This window comes from Vanessa tameamea, chromosome 13 (genome assembly GCF_037043105.1).
Source record: "Vanessa tameamea isolate UH-Manoa-2023 chromosome 13, ilVanTame1 primary haplotype, whole genome shotgun sequence".
Taxonomy (NCBI): domain Eukaryota; kingdom Metazoa; phylum Arthropoda; class Insecta; order Lepidoptera; family Nymphalidae; genus Vanessa; species Vanessa tameamea.
In genome coordinates, this window is record NC_087321.1 from 9,342,060 (window position 1) to 9,365,790 (window position 23,731).

The 23,731-nt window shown below is 31.1% G+C and overlaps 1 protein-coding gene across 1 annotated transcript; it reads left to right on the forward strand.

The window, feature by feature from the left end:
• The first annotated feature begins 1,742 nt into the window (after positions 1–1,742).
• On the forward strand, positions 1,743–22,756 carry LOC113403477 (UNC93-like protein). Its single transcript, XM_026644038.2, has 11 exons — positions 1,743–1,939; positions 11,354–11,580; positions 14,927–15,089; positions 17,047–17,170; positions 17,522–17,673; positions 18,040–18,158; positions 18,683–18,842; positions 20,179–20,319; positions 21,110–21,236; positions 21,348–21,468; positions 22,394–22,756. The coding sequence occupies exons 2-11, from the start codon at positions 11,360–11,362 to the stop codon at positions 22,530–22,532; spliced, it is 1,467 nt and encodes a 488-aa protein (XP_026499823.1). The 5' UTR covers positions 1,743–1,939; positions 11,354–11,359; the 3' UTR covers positions 22,533–22,756.
• The last annotated feature ends 975 nt before the right edge of the window (positions 22,757–23,731 follow it).

Below are 23,731 nucleotides of genomic sequence, written 5' to 3' on the forward strand. Positions count from 1 at the left end.
CTACCTTCTTTGCATAACTAATGTTCAACAGAATAACACTGAGAAAAATATTAATTTTATGTAACAATATATAATATAATTATAAGGATGTAATTTAGTCTACTGTGATGTTTTTTTATTTTAGTTTCGTTATAATTTTGTATGTGTAATACAAAGTAAGTTGAGGTTACAACATTACATAATTATTTAAATATAAATTGTATTGATTGATATTTGTGTCACCATGTATAAAACAACATAACATTATGTATTAAAACATTGTGTAAAAATATAAAATAAATGAAGATATTTGTCATTTTAATTGACGTTGATCATCGTCCGTTTTCTTTTAAATAAAATGGTAAGTAAGTAAAGTGATTTTAATATTCGTCGCGTAATATTTGTAATTCATTTATATGAAGTGTATTTCAACAAGGACCAAACAATTGCTCGTGCGCACAATCGGGCCGCGTTCTAGTGTAGTTATATTACACTAAGTGAGTGTGCTCGTTGTTTTACGACACGGCGAATCGAAATAATTAAGCGTATATTTAATTTAGAAACTTATTGTTTTAATTTAATTGTGTTCTGTATGCTTAGTTGGTTAAGTGACTACTGACTAGCCTATTAGGCCGCATCAACAGAAGAATTATTAGGTTTTTCTATAGAGAAAATCTCTGTTACAAGTTGGAATCGGGAGACTGGCATGGTTCCCCGTCTAGGAAAGTAAGTAATGCCGTTTGTTCTGCACCCGTATTCGTTGTGGTCGTTTCGAATTCGCCGTTCGTCTCACTCGATTACAAGAATACACTTATCGTTACGCGTACTATATGTCCTGCGCACTTATCTAGTCGTCCTTGAGAATGAATGGGTTCTGTGATCGAAATAGATTAAATGGACTTTACTTACATTATTACACACATGATTTTTTTTTTAATTGTAAAATATGCTATTAAAATCAAAGAGTTTTAATGTATGAAAAATTACTTTCTCTGGAGAGAGGAAATAACGGCCCTTCTTAAAATTTTATCTTTTTTTTTCGTTTAATTGATTTAATATTTTTTAGAATCTATATAACTTATCTATTTTCAAAATAGGCTATTTGACAATGCGAAAAATAAAGTGTTAATTATTGTAATCAGTATATAAGTTTAAAAATGGTTATTTACTAACGAAAGTTGAAAATAATAATTAATTTTATTATTATAATTATAATTAATTTAATTAATCAAAAATCCATAGATAAAAATGCATTTTTTTAAACGCCACGTGACAGAAAATTGATGAAAACTCCTGATTGGTCGGGTTTATGATGACGTCACTTGATTGTTAACCACGTTTGCCTACACTGGATTATATGTGCCACAGATTACAATACAGGCAAGTGACGTCACTGACCCCATTGCAACGCCATATTGTTAAAGTAGCGTTTTCGCGCGCTATTTAAATATGGATTTTTTTATTTTATATTTTTCAGCAAATATGTACATTTTAGAATAAAAAAAAAACAACTTTATTGGGTTCGTTAACCTCTACTAAATAATATAAAATGGATTTTAAAAACCAGTCAAATAGCCAAAATTTTAACAATATTTCAAAATTTAATTTATCAAAAGAAGTATTTTTAAATGGAGAACTAAAAACAACAAAAATTTGAAGAAATCCGTCTTTATTATTTTGCACGAAGTTGTTGTCTTGTTTCTTGGATGAAGGCATTTTGAAAGGTGTGTAGTGAAAACACACAATAGTTTACGAGTCTTGAGCTTGGCTTGTCGTGATTTAGTTAGGGTCCTATTATCTCATAGCACGGTATCGTTTAAGTTAAAAAATAAATTAAAAAAAAAAAACAATTATATTTTTTTGGCATTTATAATAATTACCTCGTCAAAAAAGTTTGAATTAAAAATAAAAAAGTTTAAGTAGTGCAAGAATATATATTAAGGATCGACAGGATATAGAGGTAAGTTTTCTTTTAATATTCATTATATTATTCAAAAATTCTAATGACTTTTTTAATATTAATTAAGTATAAGTACATAAATCTTACAGATACTTATTATTTAACGTCAAGTTGCGTTAGTTATCAATGTTAAAGAAAGTTATTTGTTAATAAACTGCTGCTAGTTATTTGTACGGTGTATTTATATAAGTTGTATGTACCACTCTCGAAATTAATTAATAACGTTTTTCTTTATTGGTTAAGTTAAGCAATTAATGTAAAACAATACAGTAATGTAAGATAATGTTATAAAAATGTTCCCAGTTCCAGCGTATCCAGAAGAGAGCTTAAATTTCCCGCCAATGTTTTCTTTTTTTTTTAATGTTGCCCGCTTCGAAAATTGTAGCGACAACATCAATATTGACAGCTTTTACTTAAAAGGAAGTCTTGTTTATAGGTGATTAGTAAAATAATGCTGTGTCTTCTTTCAATTGTCAGATCAACGATGAAAGTGTCACACTTTAAACAACGTTAATAAAAATGGCGGTAAATTAGTACAATTTGAAATATATCTATAAAGATTTTTGTTAATAATGACTATGTATTATAAAAATTCTCTCATTGCGTCTGTCTGTCTCTTTGTCTATACGTTATAAACTCAAAAACTATCATACCATATTAAATACCGAACGGATTTTAATACGGTTTTCACCAATGTAAGTGATTCATGATTAATGATTCTGGTTTAGGTATAAAATTCATTATGGTTTTATGTAAATTGGTAGAAGTATGATTATGTTTGTTGCGAATATTGGAAAAATGATGAATATTATATAAGGTCCGCGGGGACCAACAAGACTTCATAGTTATTTTTCAATTAATTTTATTAGATGGAATAAAATAATATATAAATTAACGAATACTCTGCGCTTTTTATCGTCTTTATGATCTTGTATAGAATAATATGCCTTATCATTTTATTAATTAAGGTTTATATTGGAAAATTTAAATTAGCTTCAACGTTTCCGCGTCAGTATCAACGAAGCATTGACAATCGATAAGTGTATTAAGGAAAATAAACGAATCGATCACCTACGCGCGTTTTGTTTATTAATAGCATACCTTGATATTAAGTAATTTTAAAAATATATTTTTTTAAATATTTTATGCGTTAATTAAACAATTTTTATATCAATAGAATCTTAGAGCTGCAATGAATCATCAAAACCAGCTTTTAAAAAAAAACTTCAATAGGGGACCTCATCCTTTTTTAATTATTTTAAAAATATAAAGGAACTATCTGTTCTGGCCCCGTATGTCGTAACATCACACTATATTTTAGCACCAAAATAATTAATTATCTTATCTAAACTTTCACAATTGATGGCCTATTTGAAGGAAAAACATCATATCGAGATTGTGTTCGAGACTGATGCGTTCAAACAAACAAACTTTGCAGAAAGTTTAAGTATACAACAGATATAAAATAAATAAATTAATATTTGCGTCATTTTTTTACATCTAAGTAAACCATTTGATATATAAATATTGTTATGTAAATTACACATATTTTTCCATAATTATGCTAACGACTAAAACGATATTTTCCTTAATGTCTTGTACAATATTCTTAAAATGTATTAGTATTATGATTAATGTAAGTTTAGTATGACTGACGATTTTCTAAGCCTTACAACTAATATGGGCGAAATCGAAAGAAATATTTTTTTCGGCTGTTCATTAATAAATATTCTTATTTAGATTGTTTAGTAGTTTTTAACGAGCTTAAATGTTATAAATTATAAAAAAGAATAGTAATATACATATACAATAATATAAATATAAAGATTAGTTTTGTTTTAAACATGCATATTTATAATATTAACTTCTTTGATTATTTATATTATGTCTCGATAGACTGTCAAAGCTGAGAAAGCATTGAAAAAATCGTGAATTCATACTTTCTAAGTAAACGCACTAGTAAAGTACAATGACGTTTGGCGAATGTCAAGAGTAGCTGTCACGCACACAAACATAGTTAAGTTGGCTCGACATTGGCGAAATAATCTGTGCCCTCTTGGCACAAAAAAAAGATAAAATAATAAGTTGGTTCGTTTGTTTTAGTTCTATTGTAGTGCGATACTCTATCTAGATATAAGAATAAACTAAGACTATCATATTCTTTAAATTTTCAATAATTATTTTGGTGAGATTCAGTCACAAAGTGGTCTAAAATAATAAATGTACCGTGTCACTGAAAATTTACTTATTGTTAGTGATCGGGGTTGTACAAACTCATCTCTGTAAACATCCATTTCTATCTTTAATACTACGGCCAAACATCAATGATATATTGTTGTGTTCCAGATGAGTTTTGAGGAATGATTAAGTTAGTTTAATCCCAGCTTTGAAGGCGAATTGTTGAACGGAATTATTAATATTTATGCTGCAAATGTCTTCGATAGTTATAACTTACCAACATGTGACACATTTGACCTTCTGATATTAAAAGGAAATGTCTCTTTTAAAAAACAGTGGTCGATTTAAAGTTCAAGGTCGCATATTGTCGTTTTTTTTTATTTTACGTACGATTATTAACCATTCAGTGAGCCGAGATGGCCCAGTGATGATTGCGGGTTCAAACCCAGGAATTATACCCAGCACCAATGAATTTTCATGTGCTTAATTTGTGTATATAATTCAACTCGTTCTCGGCGGTGAAGGAAAACATTGCGAGAAAGCCTGCATGTGTATAATTTCAACGAAATTTTGCCATGTGTACCAAGCCGCACTGGAGCATCGTGGTGGAATAAGTTCCAAACCTCAAAGGCAGAGGAGGCCTTAGTCCAGCAGTGGGAAATTGACTGTTGTTAAGTTACTTTACTTTAAGTTTCATGAACGTTTTTTATCACGATATTCTTCAATTTCTTCTAATCAATCTTTGTGTTTTGTTTACACTTAATTAACATAAAGTCAAGGTTATGGTATTTGGCGCTATATAATATTAGATATATAAACCTAATTTGTAAAATTCAACAAACTTTTGTTTTTGTTACGCTTCTGCTGAATACTCTAGTGAGAAATTGGCGATTGGTAGGTTTATTGTTCTTGAATTTTTATTTTTATTTTGTTATATGAATAAATCATTTGAAATGTAGTTACGTAGCTTACATTTATTAGATCGAACTGGCAGAAATCGTCACGTAATTTCACAAGTCGACTTTATCCGTCTATTGTTCTTTCTCTTTAACACGAGATTTTTAATAACAGTTTTGTCACTATCATTAAATTATTCTCAAATGTTGTTAATTTTTTTTATGTCTCTGCTCTTCAATACGTAATATATAGTAAAAGCAACTTCGTTCCAACCGGGTATCCCACTACAACTCTCGTTTTATTAATGAGTAATCACTATTCATGTTAAAAGTATAATTTATAGGTAGGATAGCAATATAAAAAAAAAAGATAATGAAAATTGCACAAAGCCTATTGATTAGTTTGTTTCGGAATTCATATAGCTTTTTTTTAGTTCTTATACAATGTTTATATTTGATAAGCTACATAATCAAATAATGTCGATTTTATTGTTTTTTTATAAAGTATAAGTCTATAAATATTTGAAATAATTGAGTATGTTTAAAAATGTATCGATTACAATATAAATGACCGAACATAGTAATATAAGTAATATAAATGAAGAATCAATTAAATTGTTTTTATTAAAAAAATACTGTTTTAAATTTCACATCATTCGGATATTTTGTGGTAGATTCGGTTAGAAGAACAATCATAAGCCTCCAATTAAACGCCGACAACAACTCTAAAAAGCTTCAACTTAATCGGTTGAACGTCGAGCAATATAGCAATATATTTACTAGTTTAATCTCATAAATTCCTCCATATAAGAAGGAACGAACTAGCTTATATTTTTAATTGTGTGTAAAGGCCTATAAGACGTTCTTGATATATTTATATTTAACGAGCTTAGAAGCAAATTTATTCCGGATGTAATATATATTAACACATAAGGATATCTAGTACAATATGACAATTATAAAATTATATATCTGTAATTGCTTTAACTGTATAAGGAACGGCCTAAGGTTTCTGCTGAACTTGTCACGTTTGTGACAATCAAATGTCGTGATATTGTATTGTCTAGATATGTATTTTAAGTTTGTAGGTCACTGGTTTTTTTTTTAACACGAGACTTTATTATGCTAAGGTAATAATACATTGTGCCAAAAATATTTAGCATATATTTTAAAACATGTACACTGGATACGTACACGTGACGTATTTTTAGGTAGTTATTGAAAATGATCACTTAGTTTGTAAGTATCCAATTAAAATATACAACATAAATTTTGTAGTCGTACTTTTTACTACAAAGGTTTTTCGAAATTATTTTTAATTAAAAAGGTTTTAATTATCGCGATTAAAAGCCGATTGTATTTAAATTGTATAAATCAGTCAATTTTTGTTCATCCGTTTGTTCCATTTACAGAAGTAAAGTAATTGTCTAAACAACACAATAGATTTTAATAGGGTTTTTACTGTAATGACCAACGAAACATGGATAAATAAGAATTAATATCAGATGGATAAACAAGGATTAATATCAGCAAACAATTGATACTGATGTTTTGTAATCAATCATTTATGATGCTTTAAAGGTGTTACAATGCTTAAAGATCAAAGTAATTAATAAATGTTCATCGTTTTACAATATACAAAATAGTCCACGCCATTTAAAAAAAACATAAAATGCCATTACAAGTGAAATTAACTTGTCACAAAATAGTAATCTTTATCAGACTGCGCTTTACAATTTGGACCAGTGGCGTAGCTATCCCAATATAGCCAATGCGGTCGCATGGGGCCCCTGATCCAAGGGGGCCGCGGGCACAGATGATTTGATTTCGAGGAGGACCCATGTTATGGAAGATATATTTTACGTGTCTATTTAAAATTGACTTAATAAAGTTGAAAATAAAAAACAATTGCCCAAACCAACCCAACTTTCAGGTGTCCATTGCCGGGTGATCAACTTTTCGTCCAACGCTCGACAGTCCACGTCCGGTTTTTTTTTTACATTGGGGCCCGAAAAGCCTAGTTACGCCACTGAACATTAGAAGCGGACAGATCGCTCGGGATTGTAGTATAATATTTGTTTTTATTTTATCTCACTATTTATGAACATAGGGTACATTAGGTATACATTTAATTTTTTATTGACGAATTCATTTTTTATAGAGTAGGGCTCTATAAAAAATGAATAATAATTATTATGAGTCTACAGCGCTGAAGTTATAACGCATACGTAATTGTGAAACCTCTGATCCTTAAAAAATTAAACTTCTTTAGGTACGACAAATCCAAAATTTCAAGGTCGAATGTAAGTGCTACCTTATTAAAAGAACTTGATTAATTTTGTTGAATCATTATTTTTGATTAAGTTTAAATTCAAATATATAGTTCTAATATATTATTGTAATTTTTTTTTTTTCTAATTTTATTTAGGGACTTTTTCCACAGGTGAAAATTTCAGTCCCATTGTGCCCTAATCTGAGTTGAGTAACATATTAATAAAATTACTGCATGTTATTTAAATTTAAAAGTATCATGGCTGCTTCAGACGTAGGTTATTTTAATTTATATTTATAATTAGTATTTTATGTATTTAGTTCACTAATTAGCTCATTTTCAGTATATTGTGATTTAGTTTAATATAAATAAAAAATTGTTATGCAAAGTTTATGGAATCACTAACTTCATGTAATATAGTAATCAGTTGAGGTCATATTTTTATCAAAAGTTCATTGAACTGCAATAAGACTACAAAGAAAGATTCATTTTAATACTAAATTCGGATATATTTTATCAGTCAGTATTTAAATAACAATAAAAAATAACTAAGTTTATATGCTTACGCTTATGTATGTCTTATAATGTATATTATGAACATAAATATCATTTACATTGTCCTTGATGTAAATAAATTAAAAGTTATTATTAGACTACTAGCAGTATTACTCTAATGAATCGCAATTTCGATTTTAATTATACTTAAGTTTTTAAAAATACTATAATGTTGTTAAAATGAATGTTCCTTGGACAAAGCATTCAAACGAAGTATTAATACGATTGTTTTTGTTTGACGCCCCCTTGACTTTTTGATGTTGGAGGGCAATTTTGTTTTCTTAACTTATTTATAATAGTTTTGATAAATTTCTATTGGTACCGTGATAAAAAAACTGTCATTTCTTATAGTTATATTAAGTTATGTTCTAAGAGCTCATTAAAAGGAAGGGCTATATCTTATTAAAATTTATAATAGAATATATAAAATATACATAATATTGAAAGATTATAAATATAGGCATTCATCACAATTCATGAATAAAATCAGGGCTTTTAAGGATTTAATTACTAAAGAACTAATAAAATTTATAATTTACTTAAAATGACTATAAAATATTAAAAATATTTCAGGTAAATTTTATCATTCAGATTATCTGTAAACTACTATTTTAAAACTGTTCGTATAAAAATCTCTAGATAAAATGAATACTTATTAACTTTATGATTGTTATGTGTAGGTTTCTTATAAATATTCTCGGTAAAGTTAAGAATTAATGTCACCGGAAACGGGATTTCCCGTATAAACGATATTCGTTATTTAAACGTGTGTGCAAGTTACCAACTGATACCTGCTCTATATATTCATTTACAAGGATCTTAAAAATACATTTAATAAACCCAGTTTTTTAAATTGTTATATAGCCGATGGCAATAGTGCCATCTGCTAGTAAGCGATTGTCCTTAAAAAAGTAGCAGGTTGTAAATGTACGGAGACCTTCTCTTCTTTTGATGATATGGAACTTGTTTCAACATGCTGCTCCAATGCGGGTTAGTGATCCGCTATATCCCTTATGCCTGTAATTACACTAGCTCACTCACCCTTCAACCGAAATAAAAACCATTCAAAGTGTTGTTGTTTCGCGGTAGAATTAAGTATTGGAATTCATCCGATATTTAATATTTTATAAAAGCTAATATTAACATGTTAAAATAATATCCTGTTAGAGGATTTCTAGTATTATTTGTTTTTTATTTACAAAATATTTCAATATATTTAAAAAAAGAATGTATTAAAATTTATATGATATAAATAAATAATTTTATTTTAAAATTATATCTGGCAGTATAATGATATTCATATGTTTTTTTGCTCACACCGTTGAGCTCCTTTTGTTAATTCTAACTATAAATATTTGTTTCGTGTAAAGAATATTTTTTAAATTACTAATTAATTTAAAGTTTATTCAATAAACAAAATAAAAATTGTAATATTGAACGTCTATTATATTTTTTTCATTGGCGTTTTCTGTCTTGAAATTCTCAGTAACAGTCCGGATTTAGGAAGTTGACACGGCCAACTTGTTGTGTACAAATTAGTACATTATAATTTATTGTACGATGTTGGCTTTTGCTTGATAACTTTGAGAATGGCTGCCGTAGATGAAATCTTTCGGTAACACTTCATCATCACTTAGAAAATAGACGGAATGACAAATGAACAAAATCGGTTTTATTAAGCGTTCCAAGTAGCTTATTAAATTGTGTTATATATACTATTAATATATTTTTGTAATGTTAACTTTATTTAAATTAAATGTTATTCGTATCTAATTAAATACGTTATTCAAAGTCAAATTATAAAATTAGAATCGCCAATCTTACGAACTTCCGTACCGATTTTATAAGATTATTTTACGTGTAATCCGATTATTAAGGAAGAATAATATATATGTAGAATATAAAAAATTTCACGAGACTAATGATATTTATTGAAATATTAACTAATATGTCGAACTCTTCTGGTATTTTGTTACTGATTTGTTATATGATTTATTTCAATTAATATTGAAAAATTATATTTATAAGGTAAAATAAAATAACTGCCTGCGAATTTCTCACTGTTGCGCTAAGGTCTCGTATCCATTTGAGGGTACAGTTAGTTTATTTTACCCCGCAGCTCCATTGCGGTTTGGTGGATACACTTGTGACAGATTTTCGTCCAATACATCATGCAGGTTTTCTTACAATTTTTTTCCATAACCTCTGAGCATGAGATGAATTATAACATCTATATATAGTTTTCGATATACACATCCATATATAATTTTCGATCTTAAATACTAATAAATTGTATTGATATTTAATTGAGGCCGTAATTCAACGGTTTTACCTATGTACCTAGCGGTATAAGCCGCGGGGCACAACTAGTTTTTCATCAAAATAATTTAAACTTTAACTTTAAATAACAATAAAAAAGGATATTGAAATTAAAATATATGACAAGTAAACAAAACATATACATTTTTATGATTGAAATAATTTATATTATCATGTCGTAAAACAATTACCATTTTATCATTCAAATAAATATTCATTATGATAATATGTATCGCAAAGCGTGTAGTTATAAATACTTTTAAAAAAGCTGGTATATGACTCTACTATATAAAAAAAAACTATGACAATTGCGTTTATGAAGGTCTAGTTATTATAAGCAATTAAATTAATACATTCGTTTTTTTATATTGTATATATGTCTCTCAGTGAATAAATTGTTCTATAGGTATTTACTTATGTATGATATTTATAAAATCGACTTATTGAATGTTTTCAGGTATGACTTTAAACAGATTTTACATTTTAAATTAAAAAATAGATCATTGATTATACTATTGAAAAAAGAGCGTAAATTCTAGAAGATTATTCATAAAAAACTTCTACATTAATTAATAGTACACAAAAATTAGGTAATTTATAAAGAGGTTAAAATCAAAATCAAAATATACTTTATTCAAGTAGGCTTTTACAAGCACTTTTGAATCGTCATTTAACAAACTATTTAAAGTAAACTACCACCGGTTCGGAATGTAGATTCTACCGAGAAGAACCGGTAAGAAACTCAGTAGTTACTCTTTTTCAACATCTAAAAATACAGTCATGTTAGTTAAATATAATTATATAAGTATGTCATGTCTCCTGCCTGGAAGTCAACAAGCATTAACTCCACGATTTTTTATCATCAATTATAATCTTGTATCGAATAATATGCCTTCTTTACCAATGTATTTTTACAATTGACTTGAATCTATGAAACGGCAAAGTTAAAAATGTCTGCGGAATTTTATTATAGAAGCGGATACCTTGCCCCAAGAATGATTTATTGACTTTACGGAGTCGGAAACTTGGCGTTCTAAGCTAATCCTTACTTCTTGTGCACATTGGAGCAGCATGTCGGTATAACCGTTTCGTGATTAGTGGAGGATTTAGCCAAACAGTGCGACTTATACAGACAGCCATTTATTTTTATGTCGTTATGTTCAAATTCAAATATTTTTCCATTCCTAATTTCAGTTTACAATGCCAACTACGGTGGTGTTTGGTAAGAACGAAAAATGGAGGATAAATCGGAACATCTTCGTATTGGGTTTCGCTTTCATGGTGCATTTCACGGCGTTCCATGGCGCTGCTAACCTACAAAGCTCCGTGAACACCGACGCCGCGGCTGGAACCTTCACGCTAGCGGCTATATACTTTTCTCTAATATTATCGAATATATTTCTACCAGCTTTGGTTATAAAGTAAGTATTTGCAGATTATTTAAATATATCAACTGCTTGTGAATGTCGTAATGCTGGCGATGGATGGTCTTTTATGCGGCAGATAAGCAGATATGCGAATAACTAAGGATCTCAATCAAGTCCAAATTATTGTCTTAAGCCACAAAATGGCGTATTTACGATACGACCTAAGTACGTTTCGAATATTTGTTTTATAGTCCCTTAATTTCAGTTAACGTAACTATTAAAATTTTAATATGTGAAATCGCGTTAAACTCGTCCAAGCCCCTGGTTGCAAATGAAGGTGATAAACTGTTATTTACATTAATATAAAAGATACAATAAAATATAAAACATTTGACAGTGAACAATTCATTTGGTTACAAAAGTGTTGTTTCAAATTACTTCCTAAATATTATACTCGTACTAATAAAGGAATTTACGTTATTTTGTTAAATGTAAATTTTTACAACATTTTGTGATGTTGAACTTTTCATTTACTTATATTAAATATGACAAGCGACCCGCCCCGGCTTTGCACGGGTGCGATGCTGATACTAAATATACATACTATAGAATTTCTTACAACGTTCACAGTTTTTCAGTCATTAGACAATACAAACCGCTATGTCTTTGCGTTTTAAATCTATAATATCTCCGACAATATTCTTTTAAATTACATGCTGTAAAGGACCATATTGATCTATATTAAATTCACAATGTATTTAAGGTACTTAATTGGATAAGGATTAAAGCTGTATTGCTTAAAATCGCTTCGAAAATAAGCCGTTATTTCTCGTAAAAAGTAAAGGATAAAAAATGGTTGTTGTGGGCTATCCCTATCAGATAGACATATAGAATCGCACACTTTTTTGAAGATTTTTTAAGGTGTACAATACTGTAGTACTTTGTTTTTACCTATCTCGTAGGGTTCAGCCAGCGTTTGCAATATAAGCGCAAAAAATTATTTACGACATCACTTCAGAAAACTCTAAAATTATTAGTGTTTCTCTACTATATTGTGCATATCAACCATCCGCTTGAATTAATATATCTATTAATAAAAACAGCATCAAAATCCGTTGCGTAATTTTATAGATCTAAGCATACATAGGGACAGTGGTAAGCGACTTTGTTTTATGCTATGTAATGATGATGATAATTGTATCGACTCAATTCTTATACAGACATTTTAAAACAAGGTCGGTATTGACTGCTGCGAAATGAAATAAAAAAATAACAAAGTTTATTGTTAAAGAAATAAAGAGTTATTTAGTAATTGTTTGTATGATTTAAATAAAATAAAATAATATTATAATTCAAATAGGCTTTTACTTAAATGTATTTGTTAAAGTCCAGCCGGTGAGATAATACTTCTGTGTCATCTGACATCTGGTTGTGTAGTAATATTAGTAATACACTACAAAAAAAAAAACAGCTGATTAAATATTTAGACAGCGAGAGAAATTTACTACAGTAATATTGTTATCGTAAATTCTTCGTTACTTTAAACGTACATCGTTCTATCAGGAACGCATTTTCTTAGCGGTCGGTGGGTATTAAGTTTACTTACATACATAATATATAGAACAAACCTTGCAAGTGAAAGGGGAACCCAACTAATTAAACAAAAACCTTACACGCTTTTAGTGTTGTGACAATACAATCTATAGTACTAGACTGTATTCGTTTTTAAACATGATTTAAATAAAATATTATTTATAAGGAAGGAAAGTAAAAATAATTATAACTGCCGCAATTGTCACGCTGCTGAGTCAAGCTCTTATTCTAGACGAATTTTATCACACACTTGCAGGTTTTTACGATGTTTTCTTTCACCTCAAACCACGAGATGAATAATAAACGATGAGATCTGGTGCTTGGCCGAGTTTGATCCCGCAGTCTTCCGCTTTGATCCGCAGGCCAAAATTCTAGTGTTCGAACGATTGGGCTATCTCAGCTCTCTACCTCCTTTATACATGTATATATGTATTGGATCAATGTTAAGGCTGATTATAGCGACCAAACTGAAGTCAAGTGGGTGAACAATTGATTATGACTGGAAACCATCTATTATAGCAAATCATATGCATATAAATTATGTATTCATTGATTGTTGGGTTTTAAAATGTCTTAATGCATATTTTGCCTTGATAAATAAAACACATATGTGTTTAAAAAACGCGGTAGTAAAATAAGTTATACCCAATAAAAACAAAATCGAATTGCCTTGTCGCCGATCCTTATTGTGTTAAGTTATTGTTCGGTTATTTTTTTTTAAATGTTTTTTAAAACTCATAGAAAAGACCTCAATGTTATTTTCCGGATCCAGCGTAATATTTACATGTAACGTTATGCAATAATGTCTTCGATCAACGATACCACAGTGGTATCGTTGATCGAAGAATAATTTCTAGAAAACTGGACTGGTTGGAAAACTACAATTTCCACAAAATTAGATCGCCTTTAAGAGCCGAGATGGCCCAGTGGTTAGAACGCGTGCATCTTAACCGATGATTTCGGGTTCAAACCCAGACAGGCACCACTGAATTTTCATGTGCTTAATTTGTGTTTATAATTCATCTCGTGCTCGGCGGTGAAGGAAAACATCGTGAGGAAACCTGCATGTGTGTAATTTCAACGAAATTCTGCCACATGTGTATTCCACCAACCCGCATTGGAGCAGCGTGGTGGAATATGCTCCATACCTTCTCCTCAACGGGAGAGGAGGCCTTAGCCCAGCAGTGGGAAATTTACAGGCTGATTATGTTATGTTATGTTATAGATCGCCTTTATATTCGTAATTCCTTAACATTACTGGCTTATAACAATAATGATTTCTTATCAAATATCACAGTCAAAATTGACAATCGTGGTATTTATTTACTTAATATTATAAATATTAATTTACTCTAGAAATTAGAAAATGATCTAAAAAATGATCACAGTTGAATTGAGAACGTTTTCAGAATTACGAGTATGTTCTTTTTTTTGTTTTTATTGAATAACTTAATTTGTTCGATCAGCATATATACTTAAAATGAAACTTGTATTCACAACACGTAAACTTTAAGGAGGATTACGAGTTTAAACCTTTTTTAGATGTTTACTTATAAATAATAATTATTATTAAACGTGACCGTAAGAGTTTGTAATTTCAACTTTCGTGTTTGTGATGACAGATATGATTGAGGTACATAGATATCTATGTCAATGTTGTCCTTGTAGGCCTCTACACACGACAATAGAGGTCAGACATCAATCGCATTGTGCAAAATATAGCCTCGCAGTTTTGAATTAGGACCGAATGTGAAATACTGTGTATTGATTTATATGTTCCAATTTATTTTTTATTTTTTTATTTTAGGTGGCTTGGCTGTAAATGGGCAATCGCAGTTTCTTTTATAGCATACATGCCGTTCATAGCTGCTCAATTCTATCCGTATTTGCACACGCTGGTACCAGCGGGAATGATGGTCGGTTTCGGTGGTGGCCCTCTCTGGTGCGCTAAATGCACATACTTGTCTGTTGTAAGTATGCCATAACAGAGTAAATATTAATAAGTCCTAGATATTAAAAAAACCCCAACTATTGTCTGTGCTATCAAGTGCCTTCTACTACGTGTCGCTATAAAGAATACATTTAAATATAATATAGAAACGATCCCTTACTAAATTTTTTGACTGCCTCATTTTTCTAGTAGCTATCGGTCAGGAGTCGGAACTATTTAATTCTTCTGATTGTCCGATACCTGCTAATTGTCCGATGAGAAGATAAGAAATTATATGACTGAAGTGTGAAAGATGTAGTTTTACAGTGTTAACAATCCCGTGCCTCGGTACATAAAACCGTCTTGAGCCTGAACTCTCCCCGGTCGGGTAGGTATGTCGCCCCATCGGTCTATTAGAATTGGAATAGAGAGTGATCTGTGTATCACAATCGAATTCGAATCGAATTTTTAAATATGTTTGGATATGTGTTCTTAATTCAAATATTCTTAAGGAAGGATAAATATCCTTGAATTAAAATCAAATCATTCATGATGTGTATTACATCACTGGGAATTCGCCCAATATGTGTGAAGGTCACTTTTGTGATTACTAAATTCCATTAGCGTAAAAATTACATGTACAGAATCACCCACAAGGCAGTTTGCATATTGATGAACCGTATTAAATTGTTATAGATGGATAAATAGTTTAGTACGCGTTTATTTTATAAATATGCCATATCCTGGTATTAGACATTGAGTCCTGAATTGAAAATAGATTTAATAACTTTACGAGTGATTTTTGAAAGTGTAACATTGATTAACACATTGGCAGTGGCTTCATATTTTATTTTTTCCATTCCTGCGGTACGGGGCCTTTAAGACCTCGTATGAAAACGATCATTACACCGGCACGGGACTTATTAGACCCCGTAACGTTTAAGAAACTAAAACTTGAAGTGATGTGATGATGTGATGTGATCGAATTTTATTTCTTCAGTGCGGTACATGGTCAAAGAGACCCCGTATTAAAGTAGGTACACCATAGCATTCTGTTTTCAATAGGCATCATATAAATATATTTATCACTTTTCATATATCAAATAGATGTTACGGCCTCCGCACGACAGAGAAATCTATGTTTTTCTTAGCCGCACCGCAAGGGAGACACATTCGAGGCGTATTAGAGCTCGCTCCGCATTGAACGTGTTAATACGATCATATGATGTTCTACTGACCGATTCCGGCTAAGGTGGATATTCTCAGAGGAGAGTTGCGCAAAGCGCAGGAGATATCATATCGCGCAAGTGTGTACAAGTGCGCGCTCTATTGATCGGGTTATTAATGAATGGCAATATGACTCAAGTCACGAACATATAATTTACTTGGTAGTAGTGGCTTTGGGTATACTCTGGGTATGCACCACCCACTAACCAGATATTTTACCGCCAAACTGTAGTACTAAGTAGTGTTGTATTCCAGTTTGAAGAGTGAATGAGCCAGAGCCAGGCACAAGGCATCTCAGTTCCCAAGGTTGGTGGCGTATTGGCGATGTAAGAAATGTCTAATATTTCTTACAGTGCCAATGTCTATGGGCGGTGGTGACCACTTAACATCAGGTGGCCCGTATGTCAGTCCACCTACATGTTACATAAAAAAAACGATGCTTAGATTACCCATTAACAATAACTATAGCAATGTTTGTGCTCGTCCGCCTACATATGTCATTAAAAAAATGATATGGTCAAGCTTAATTCGTTGACATTCTAATTATTGTAATGGACCGTTTGGAAAGTATAAATTGTATATTACAAAGATAATGCTTAACTCTGTTAGGGATCTGTATGGTCAGCTGCTGTTTGAAACAGTTTCAAATTGCAATAATCAGCTAGAATCTTACTGAACAGCTTGATGAATTCTTTTAATTGTACACTCTACCCTTTACTTCGTTTACGATTGAATTTATATGTTTGGTACTTAAGAGTATTATTACACAGGTGGCAGAACCATACGCGAAGTTATCAGGTGTACCAGCAGAGGTGCTTGTGGTTCGATTCTTTGGACTATTCTTCATGTTCTACCAAATGGCACAGATATGGGGTAATCTGGTGTCTTCAGCAAGTGAGTAGACGGCGAAGTAACTTAGTTTTTAATTGTTTAAATATGGAACAAAATAGGGTATGTAATATGATATGAAAATATCGTTCATAAGACGCAGTTTACACTTTACTTATATACATTATTTAGTCGGTTTTTGGAAAATACAGAATTATGTCTGTCATTGTTGATTTTACATTCGAAAGAACATATAACAGTATTTAATTAATCACCCCCAAGCTAAATTAAAGGTAAACTTATTATAATTATGTCTTTAATTCCGGCTATTTATAGAAAATGAAGGAATAATTCTTTAAAAATTTTTGGTCCATTTCCGAACCAAAATTATAATATAGGTATATTATACCTTTTCAGTTTTATCTTCAACACTCGGAGACGTGATGCTTTTGATGAATGAAACATACATCGAGGCACCCAAAGTAGCGGCGCTCATGAATTACACTGTACCTACGCCCGACTATGGTTCCACTTGCGGAGTTAACTTTTGCAGTGGTAGCGATGCACATGTCAGTTCTTTACTTTTGGCCTAATTATTAAATCAATTATAATTATATTTTTAATAAAAACGGACTTGTAAATACTAATGCTCACCTATACTACCAATAATTGGCTTGATTCCTTTGTTTCTTTTTATATTACGACCCAAAAACTGTTAGTCTGTTTTTATTATTTCTTGATCTTCTGAGAAGACTTAATTGCGGTAATACTACTAAGAGCTGCTTTACTAATAACGCAGGTAAAGCCGGAAGTACAGCGTGTCTTTAATTTACTCGTATTATTTAAACAATTGAATTTTTACGATTCTTGGAACGAATTGAAAATTGATCATAATATTGAAACGAGTCTTGTAGCTACGTTGATTTTTTTGGCAGGAAAACACAAATTTAGAGACGCCATCTCCGGTTAAGATTCAGTTGATCGCAGGTGTTTACCTGGCTTGTATGGCTGCAGCGAGCGTTCTCGTCGTCTTTGGTGTGGATTCATTAAGCAGGTATAAGAAAGTAAACTTACAAAATGTAATTCTATAATAGTAGAGAAAACCATATGGAATAAATATCAATCGAAAATGCCAATAATTGTCATTAATTTTATTTGAATTCATTCATTCGGTCGTGAACATTAAATAGGTTACCAAAAAATCTTCAAATTTACGTAAATTGAGCCTGTAACCTTGACCGTGACTTTGGCGAAATAATCTGTGCTCTGATAATCTGAGCAGAAATATAAGCTATAAAAAATCAACACTCAAGAATATATAGGCAACAACATATACCTTTTATAGGATGTACTATTTTTGGATTTATTTATCTTCTGGTTTGGTGACCACACAAGGGTTTATTCTTTTCCTTTCAATGAAACGACCCTTCTGTACGATTGCTGATTCGCCCATTTTGTCGCATTATTTCATACCACGTAATATACTACACCTTAAAATTCTCTAACAACCTTTAAACTTAAAAAAATATTAAAATATTTGCGTTAAATTTTAGTATGATGACTTAATTTATGTTTAAGATATAATACCGGACGTCAGCCGATGGCCCAAGGCAAGTCAGGGTTCCAATTGCTGGCGGTTACGCTTCGCCAACTCAGGCACAAGTACCAATTGTTGTTACTGCCCGTTATCGGTTACATCGGCGCTGAACAGGCATTCATGGCGGCGGACTTTACGCAGGTAAAATATTTCCAGATTTAAACTGCAATTTTAGGTAAAGCTCAAACATTGAAGACGTTGATTGTTAGATATTATCTTTATTTTGAAAAATGTGTAGTTTTCGACGATGTTCAACATATATTAATAAACAATTAACAAATAGGAATCACATTATGTTAAATATGTCTAATTATGCTATATTTTGAACTATATTCTCTCATGCGTCGGAAATCGCTAACATATCGTAAATTACAAATTTATAAAGCATTTATTTGTAAGAAGATTATATTTTATTAGCATATGGTAAAGCTGATATTAAATAAATAAATAAAACATATATTTTTTTGTATTTCATGCAAATGTTACTTTATCAGTTCAATTTAACAGGGATTTTTAGAAGTGATTTGAGTAGTGGGATTTGAGTTAAAATTTAATTATGTCACCTAGTTCTAAAGGGGCAACAATTCATAAAATTTGCTTTTATTAAATTCAGAATAGAAACAATGAACAGATGTTGGTTTTTTTTTATAACATATTATGCCTTTTTGCGTAGTATTGTGAAACACTTTACTTGGTGGTAAAGTTCTCTACAAGCTCGCCTGTGTACGTACCACCCAGTCATCATATATTTTACCGATTCACAGTTATGTGGTATTGTTGTGTGTTCGGTTTGATTTGTGAGCCAGTCTAACTACAGGCAAAGGGGTCATAACATCTTTATTTCAAAAGTATTGATGATGTAAGAAATGGTGAATATTTCTTACGGCATCAATGCCATACACATGGCATACAGACACGTGATGGTGACCCTTCACCATGACCTTTCGCCCTGTCCATCTACATATTTCATTAAAAAAGAGCTTTAGCCGTTAAATCAAAAGTAAATTTACTAATTTCTTTTGCAAGCGACAAAATGTGGCATTTTACTCAAATATTTTAACCTTTACAGCACTAAGGCACAGAATTGCACGAATTGTCCTTGTCAAAAGCATTAAAACAATCGCAAACTCATTTACGTAACCAGCTTCCTGTTTGAGGTTGGTGTTTAGTATTATTGGTTGAAGGTCATTCCAGTGTCCGCTCGAACAACCTTTCACCAACTTATTGTTGTGACAATTACATTTGCTTGGGTTAATAATATGTATGCAAATTATCTTTTTATATGAACGCAGGTTGCCTAGTATATTATATATTATTAGATATTTATGTATTATTAGGTTCTTTCTTGGTTTTAATGGTGTTAAGTAACATTTTTTTTTAAATTATTTATTACCATATATTTTCAAAATATGTCAGCCAATAGGGCACGAAAGAATCTTTTGTAGAATTTTTTATCACACCTTGTTTGCATTTTCAGGCTTTCGTGGGGTGTGCATACGGGATTAGCAATATCGGTTTCGTGATGATTTGCTTTGGAGTTTTCAACGCTCTGGCGGCAGCAGTAGCGGGTGCTATTGTCAAAATAACCGGTCGTTTTCCAGTCATGGTGATTGCTCTCGTAAGTTGACTTGAATTTTAACTAATAAAAAAAAATATTGGTAACTATAATAAATTTGCAAATCAACACTCCTTTTGTTCCCCTGTGGTCCCCTAAAGCAATGTAACTAATTGTTAACGCTCCAAGATGAACACTTATCCAAAGTTATTTTAGGGTACATCTATAAAATCGAAAATACACGCATTGATCTGATGACTAGAACAAAAAATATTTTTGTTTCTAAATTTGTTTCGCAATGCACGATTTTGATTCATTCTCAGATGAAAATAACAAATAAATGTCAATTCTTCAAAGCGATTTATAATAACTGAGCAATGTTTCTCAATTTAAATACGTATATAAACAGATAATTATATTTCATTTGAGAAAAAAGAGTAACTACTGTTTCTTTGCGGGTTCTTCCCGGTAAAATCTTTGTTACGAACCATTACGACTATTTCATGATATTTAACACTGCAACATCTTTTCCCATCTGCGTGATGGTGTAATATTTAGCACACTGTATCCTCTCTACAGATATCGATGACATTTTAAGCCGTGGTCCGACCTCACAGGAGGCGACCTTAGGGCTCGCGTATTTTGAGCCCTTAACCTCCCAACATCCGGTAGATACATATCTACGCCTTGACGCAATCGAGCGATTCTGGCAGCTATTGCAAATTCGGAAAAAAAGGAAAAAGTTACATGATGATTCAAAATTGATTAGAAAGCCATAGATAGATAGATAGATAGATGTATAGCGTTTGTAACTTTACATTATTTATTATTTAAAGGTATTTTGATTTTACAGCTCTTGAATCTCTGTTTGTTGACGTCGCTGTTGTTGTGGAGACCAGATCCTGAGCAATGGCTGGTTTTCTTCATACTGGCCGCGATCTGGGGAACTGCAGATGCTGTGTGGCTTGTCCAAGTAAACGGTATGATTGTAGTAAAAACATTTCATATTTATTTCATGTTTTAATTTTTTGACTATTATTAGTAGTATTCAATTAATCAAACGTCCCATAAAATTAATTTGTTCTTTGCAGCTCTCTCAGGGATCCTGTTCCCGGGTAACGAGGAAGCAGCTTATTCTAACTTTCGTTTATGGGAAGCGACTGGTAGTGTGCTCTCGTATGCATCAGCACCATATCTATGCGTGAGGACCAGGTACGTATCGTTTACTGTCTAGTTCAGATACATCCAAATAGGTATCACTCGGATTGCTCGTTCTAGTACTTGTGATGTTGTTGTGATTAAAATGTTGTTCTTTGATCAGTAAGTATAATTAAATAATTTTGACTGAATTTAGATAAAATAAAATATAACTACGAGATTACAATATAGATTTTATGTTTAGTAGCGTGTTGTAGGTGACTCCTTCTATATATTAACGAGCAAATCTACCGCCTGACGTGTAAGTATTTTCTACTCACGTACATGTATTCGTTAAGGAGAAATGAGGCGACATTTAAGAGTAGCAGTAAAAACTGAGTACCGGAAATCAAAAGCCTTATTGAATCTATACATTAACCGTATGCTATGTATTGTTCAGCATGTGAATAAAATTTAATTTATGTCTCAAACGATTCTCTCTGTTATTAATGCTAGAATGGCGAAAGTAAAGACTTTTCTTCTCAGCGGTATAATATCTGATGTGAGGTGGATACGAGCACTAATACTTAATACTACTATAGTCTATTGGACTATAGCCTAATAGACACAAATTACAAACACTGTCGGTTTTTAATATCTACAGGGGTTCTAACTACCAAAAGGGATTTACAAACTCTGAAGGTTTTGCTTAAACAACATGTTTTTCTTTCGAATGACAAAGATAAAGCACCGTTGCGTTGTTCAAACACGCCCTATAGATTTAATTTTAATGTCCTAAGAGTCTTTGCGTGGACGTGATTATATTAGGTACTACGTGTCTTTTAGAAAATGGATAGAAAAATAACATTTTAAATTACATTACATTAGCAGCCTGTAAATTTCTTTTTGAGGAGAAGATTAAAAAAATAGAAAAATAAAACGTATCTAACGTAATTCTAATTAAAAAATGTAGATAATATATGTATGTGTTCTCTTGCAGGTTATATGTTCTGGTGGGTCTTCTCATCTTAGGATTCTCAGGATACACGACCATCGAAATATTGGAGTATCGCGTGAAGCGTCATCATCATGAAGAAAGGAAGTTCGAATTAGTTGCAGAGAAAGCTGACCAAGAATAGAACGTATTATATAATATATTTATATAATATATTAAACTATGTGATAAGTCACTTAGCTACTAATAGACTTATCAAATAATTTCTAGTCTTAAATTTGATTAACGGTGTATAATTAACTATATTTTTAACTCGATATTTTTTTTCACAAAGTTTTTAACCAACGTCACAAAACGACCAAGTCAATTCTAAGTTGGCAAATTATGAGTTTTTAAAAAAGAATCTCGTGATTTGTTATTTTTACTTTATTTCTAATCTAAAAAAAGTTTATATTGTAGACGACTCTTCCTAGGACCCCTCCTGAATGCGGAAAGAAAGAGATTCATAGGTTTATTTGTACATTCATATATAGATCAAATTAAACTTATCATTTTAAAAATCTTTTAACAAGAAATCGGTGGAATATTTACGTAATTACATTAGCAGCCCGTAAATTTCCCACTGCTGGATTAACGCCTCCTCTCCCTTTGAGGAGAAGGTTTGGAGCATATTCCACCACGCTGCTCCCATGCGGGTTGGTGGAATATACATGTGGCAGAATTTCGTTGAAATTAGACACATGTAGGTTTCCTCACGATGTTTTCCTTCACCGCCGAGCACTGGGCCACCACCACTGGGCCATCTCGGCTGCGTTTACGTAATACATGAGAAAAATTAGTCTATTAAAATGGTAGTAACATTTATCTAATTTGTTTTTAATAAAGAAATAGCATGCAAAATATAATAATAATATTTAAAATACTTTTCTATTTATTCCTAAGCTTATATAAAAAAGTTATCTCTCTTTGTATCTTTTAATGCTAATAAATGCGATTTAATAGCTATTTTTAAAATAAGAACGTGGTTATTTAACAGGAATGGACTTTCTCCAACAGTTATGTACTGTAGTAGTTAAGTTATTATTTTTTATTGTTTCCAACAAAGTATTTCAATTATTGTGATGTATATTAACGATTTTCTTTCATTTAAATTATTCTAATATAATTAATAAAACTTGTAACCGCAATAACTTAAGTAGGTTTCCTTATCGGCCAGATGCAGTTCTTTTGACATTGCCTTTGTCTTTTTGTTAATATAAACGTAGGTACATATTTAAAAAAAACATCATATAATTTTAAATTTATATCAATTTGTTTATTTATATTTATTATGTACTGTAATACGTAAATAGCTTAGAGATTTGTTTTAACATCTTTTTTTAT

Bases quoted from the DNA above. Each gene is read 5' to 3' on its own strand.
- LOC113403477 (XM_026644038.2), top strand. From the start codon at position 11,360: ATGCCAACTACGGTGGTGTTTGGTAAGAACGAAAAATGGAGGATAAAT. The intron at 15,090-17,046 runs GTAAGTATGCCA...ATTATTACACAG, and splicing joins AATGCACATACTTGTCTGTT to GTGGCAGAACCATACGCGAA. The intron at 17,171-17,521 runs GTGAGTAGACGG...ATACCTTTTCAG, and splicing joins TAATCTGGTGTCTTCAGCAA to TTTTATCTTCAACACTCGGA.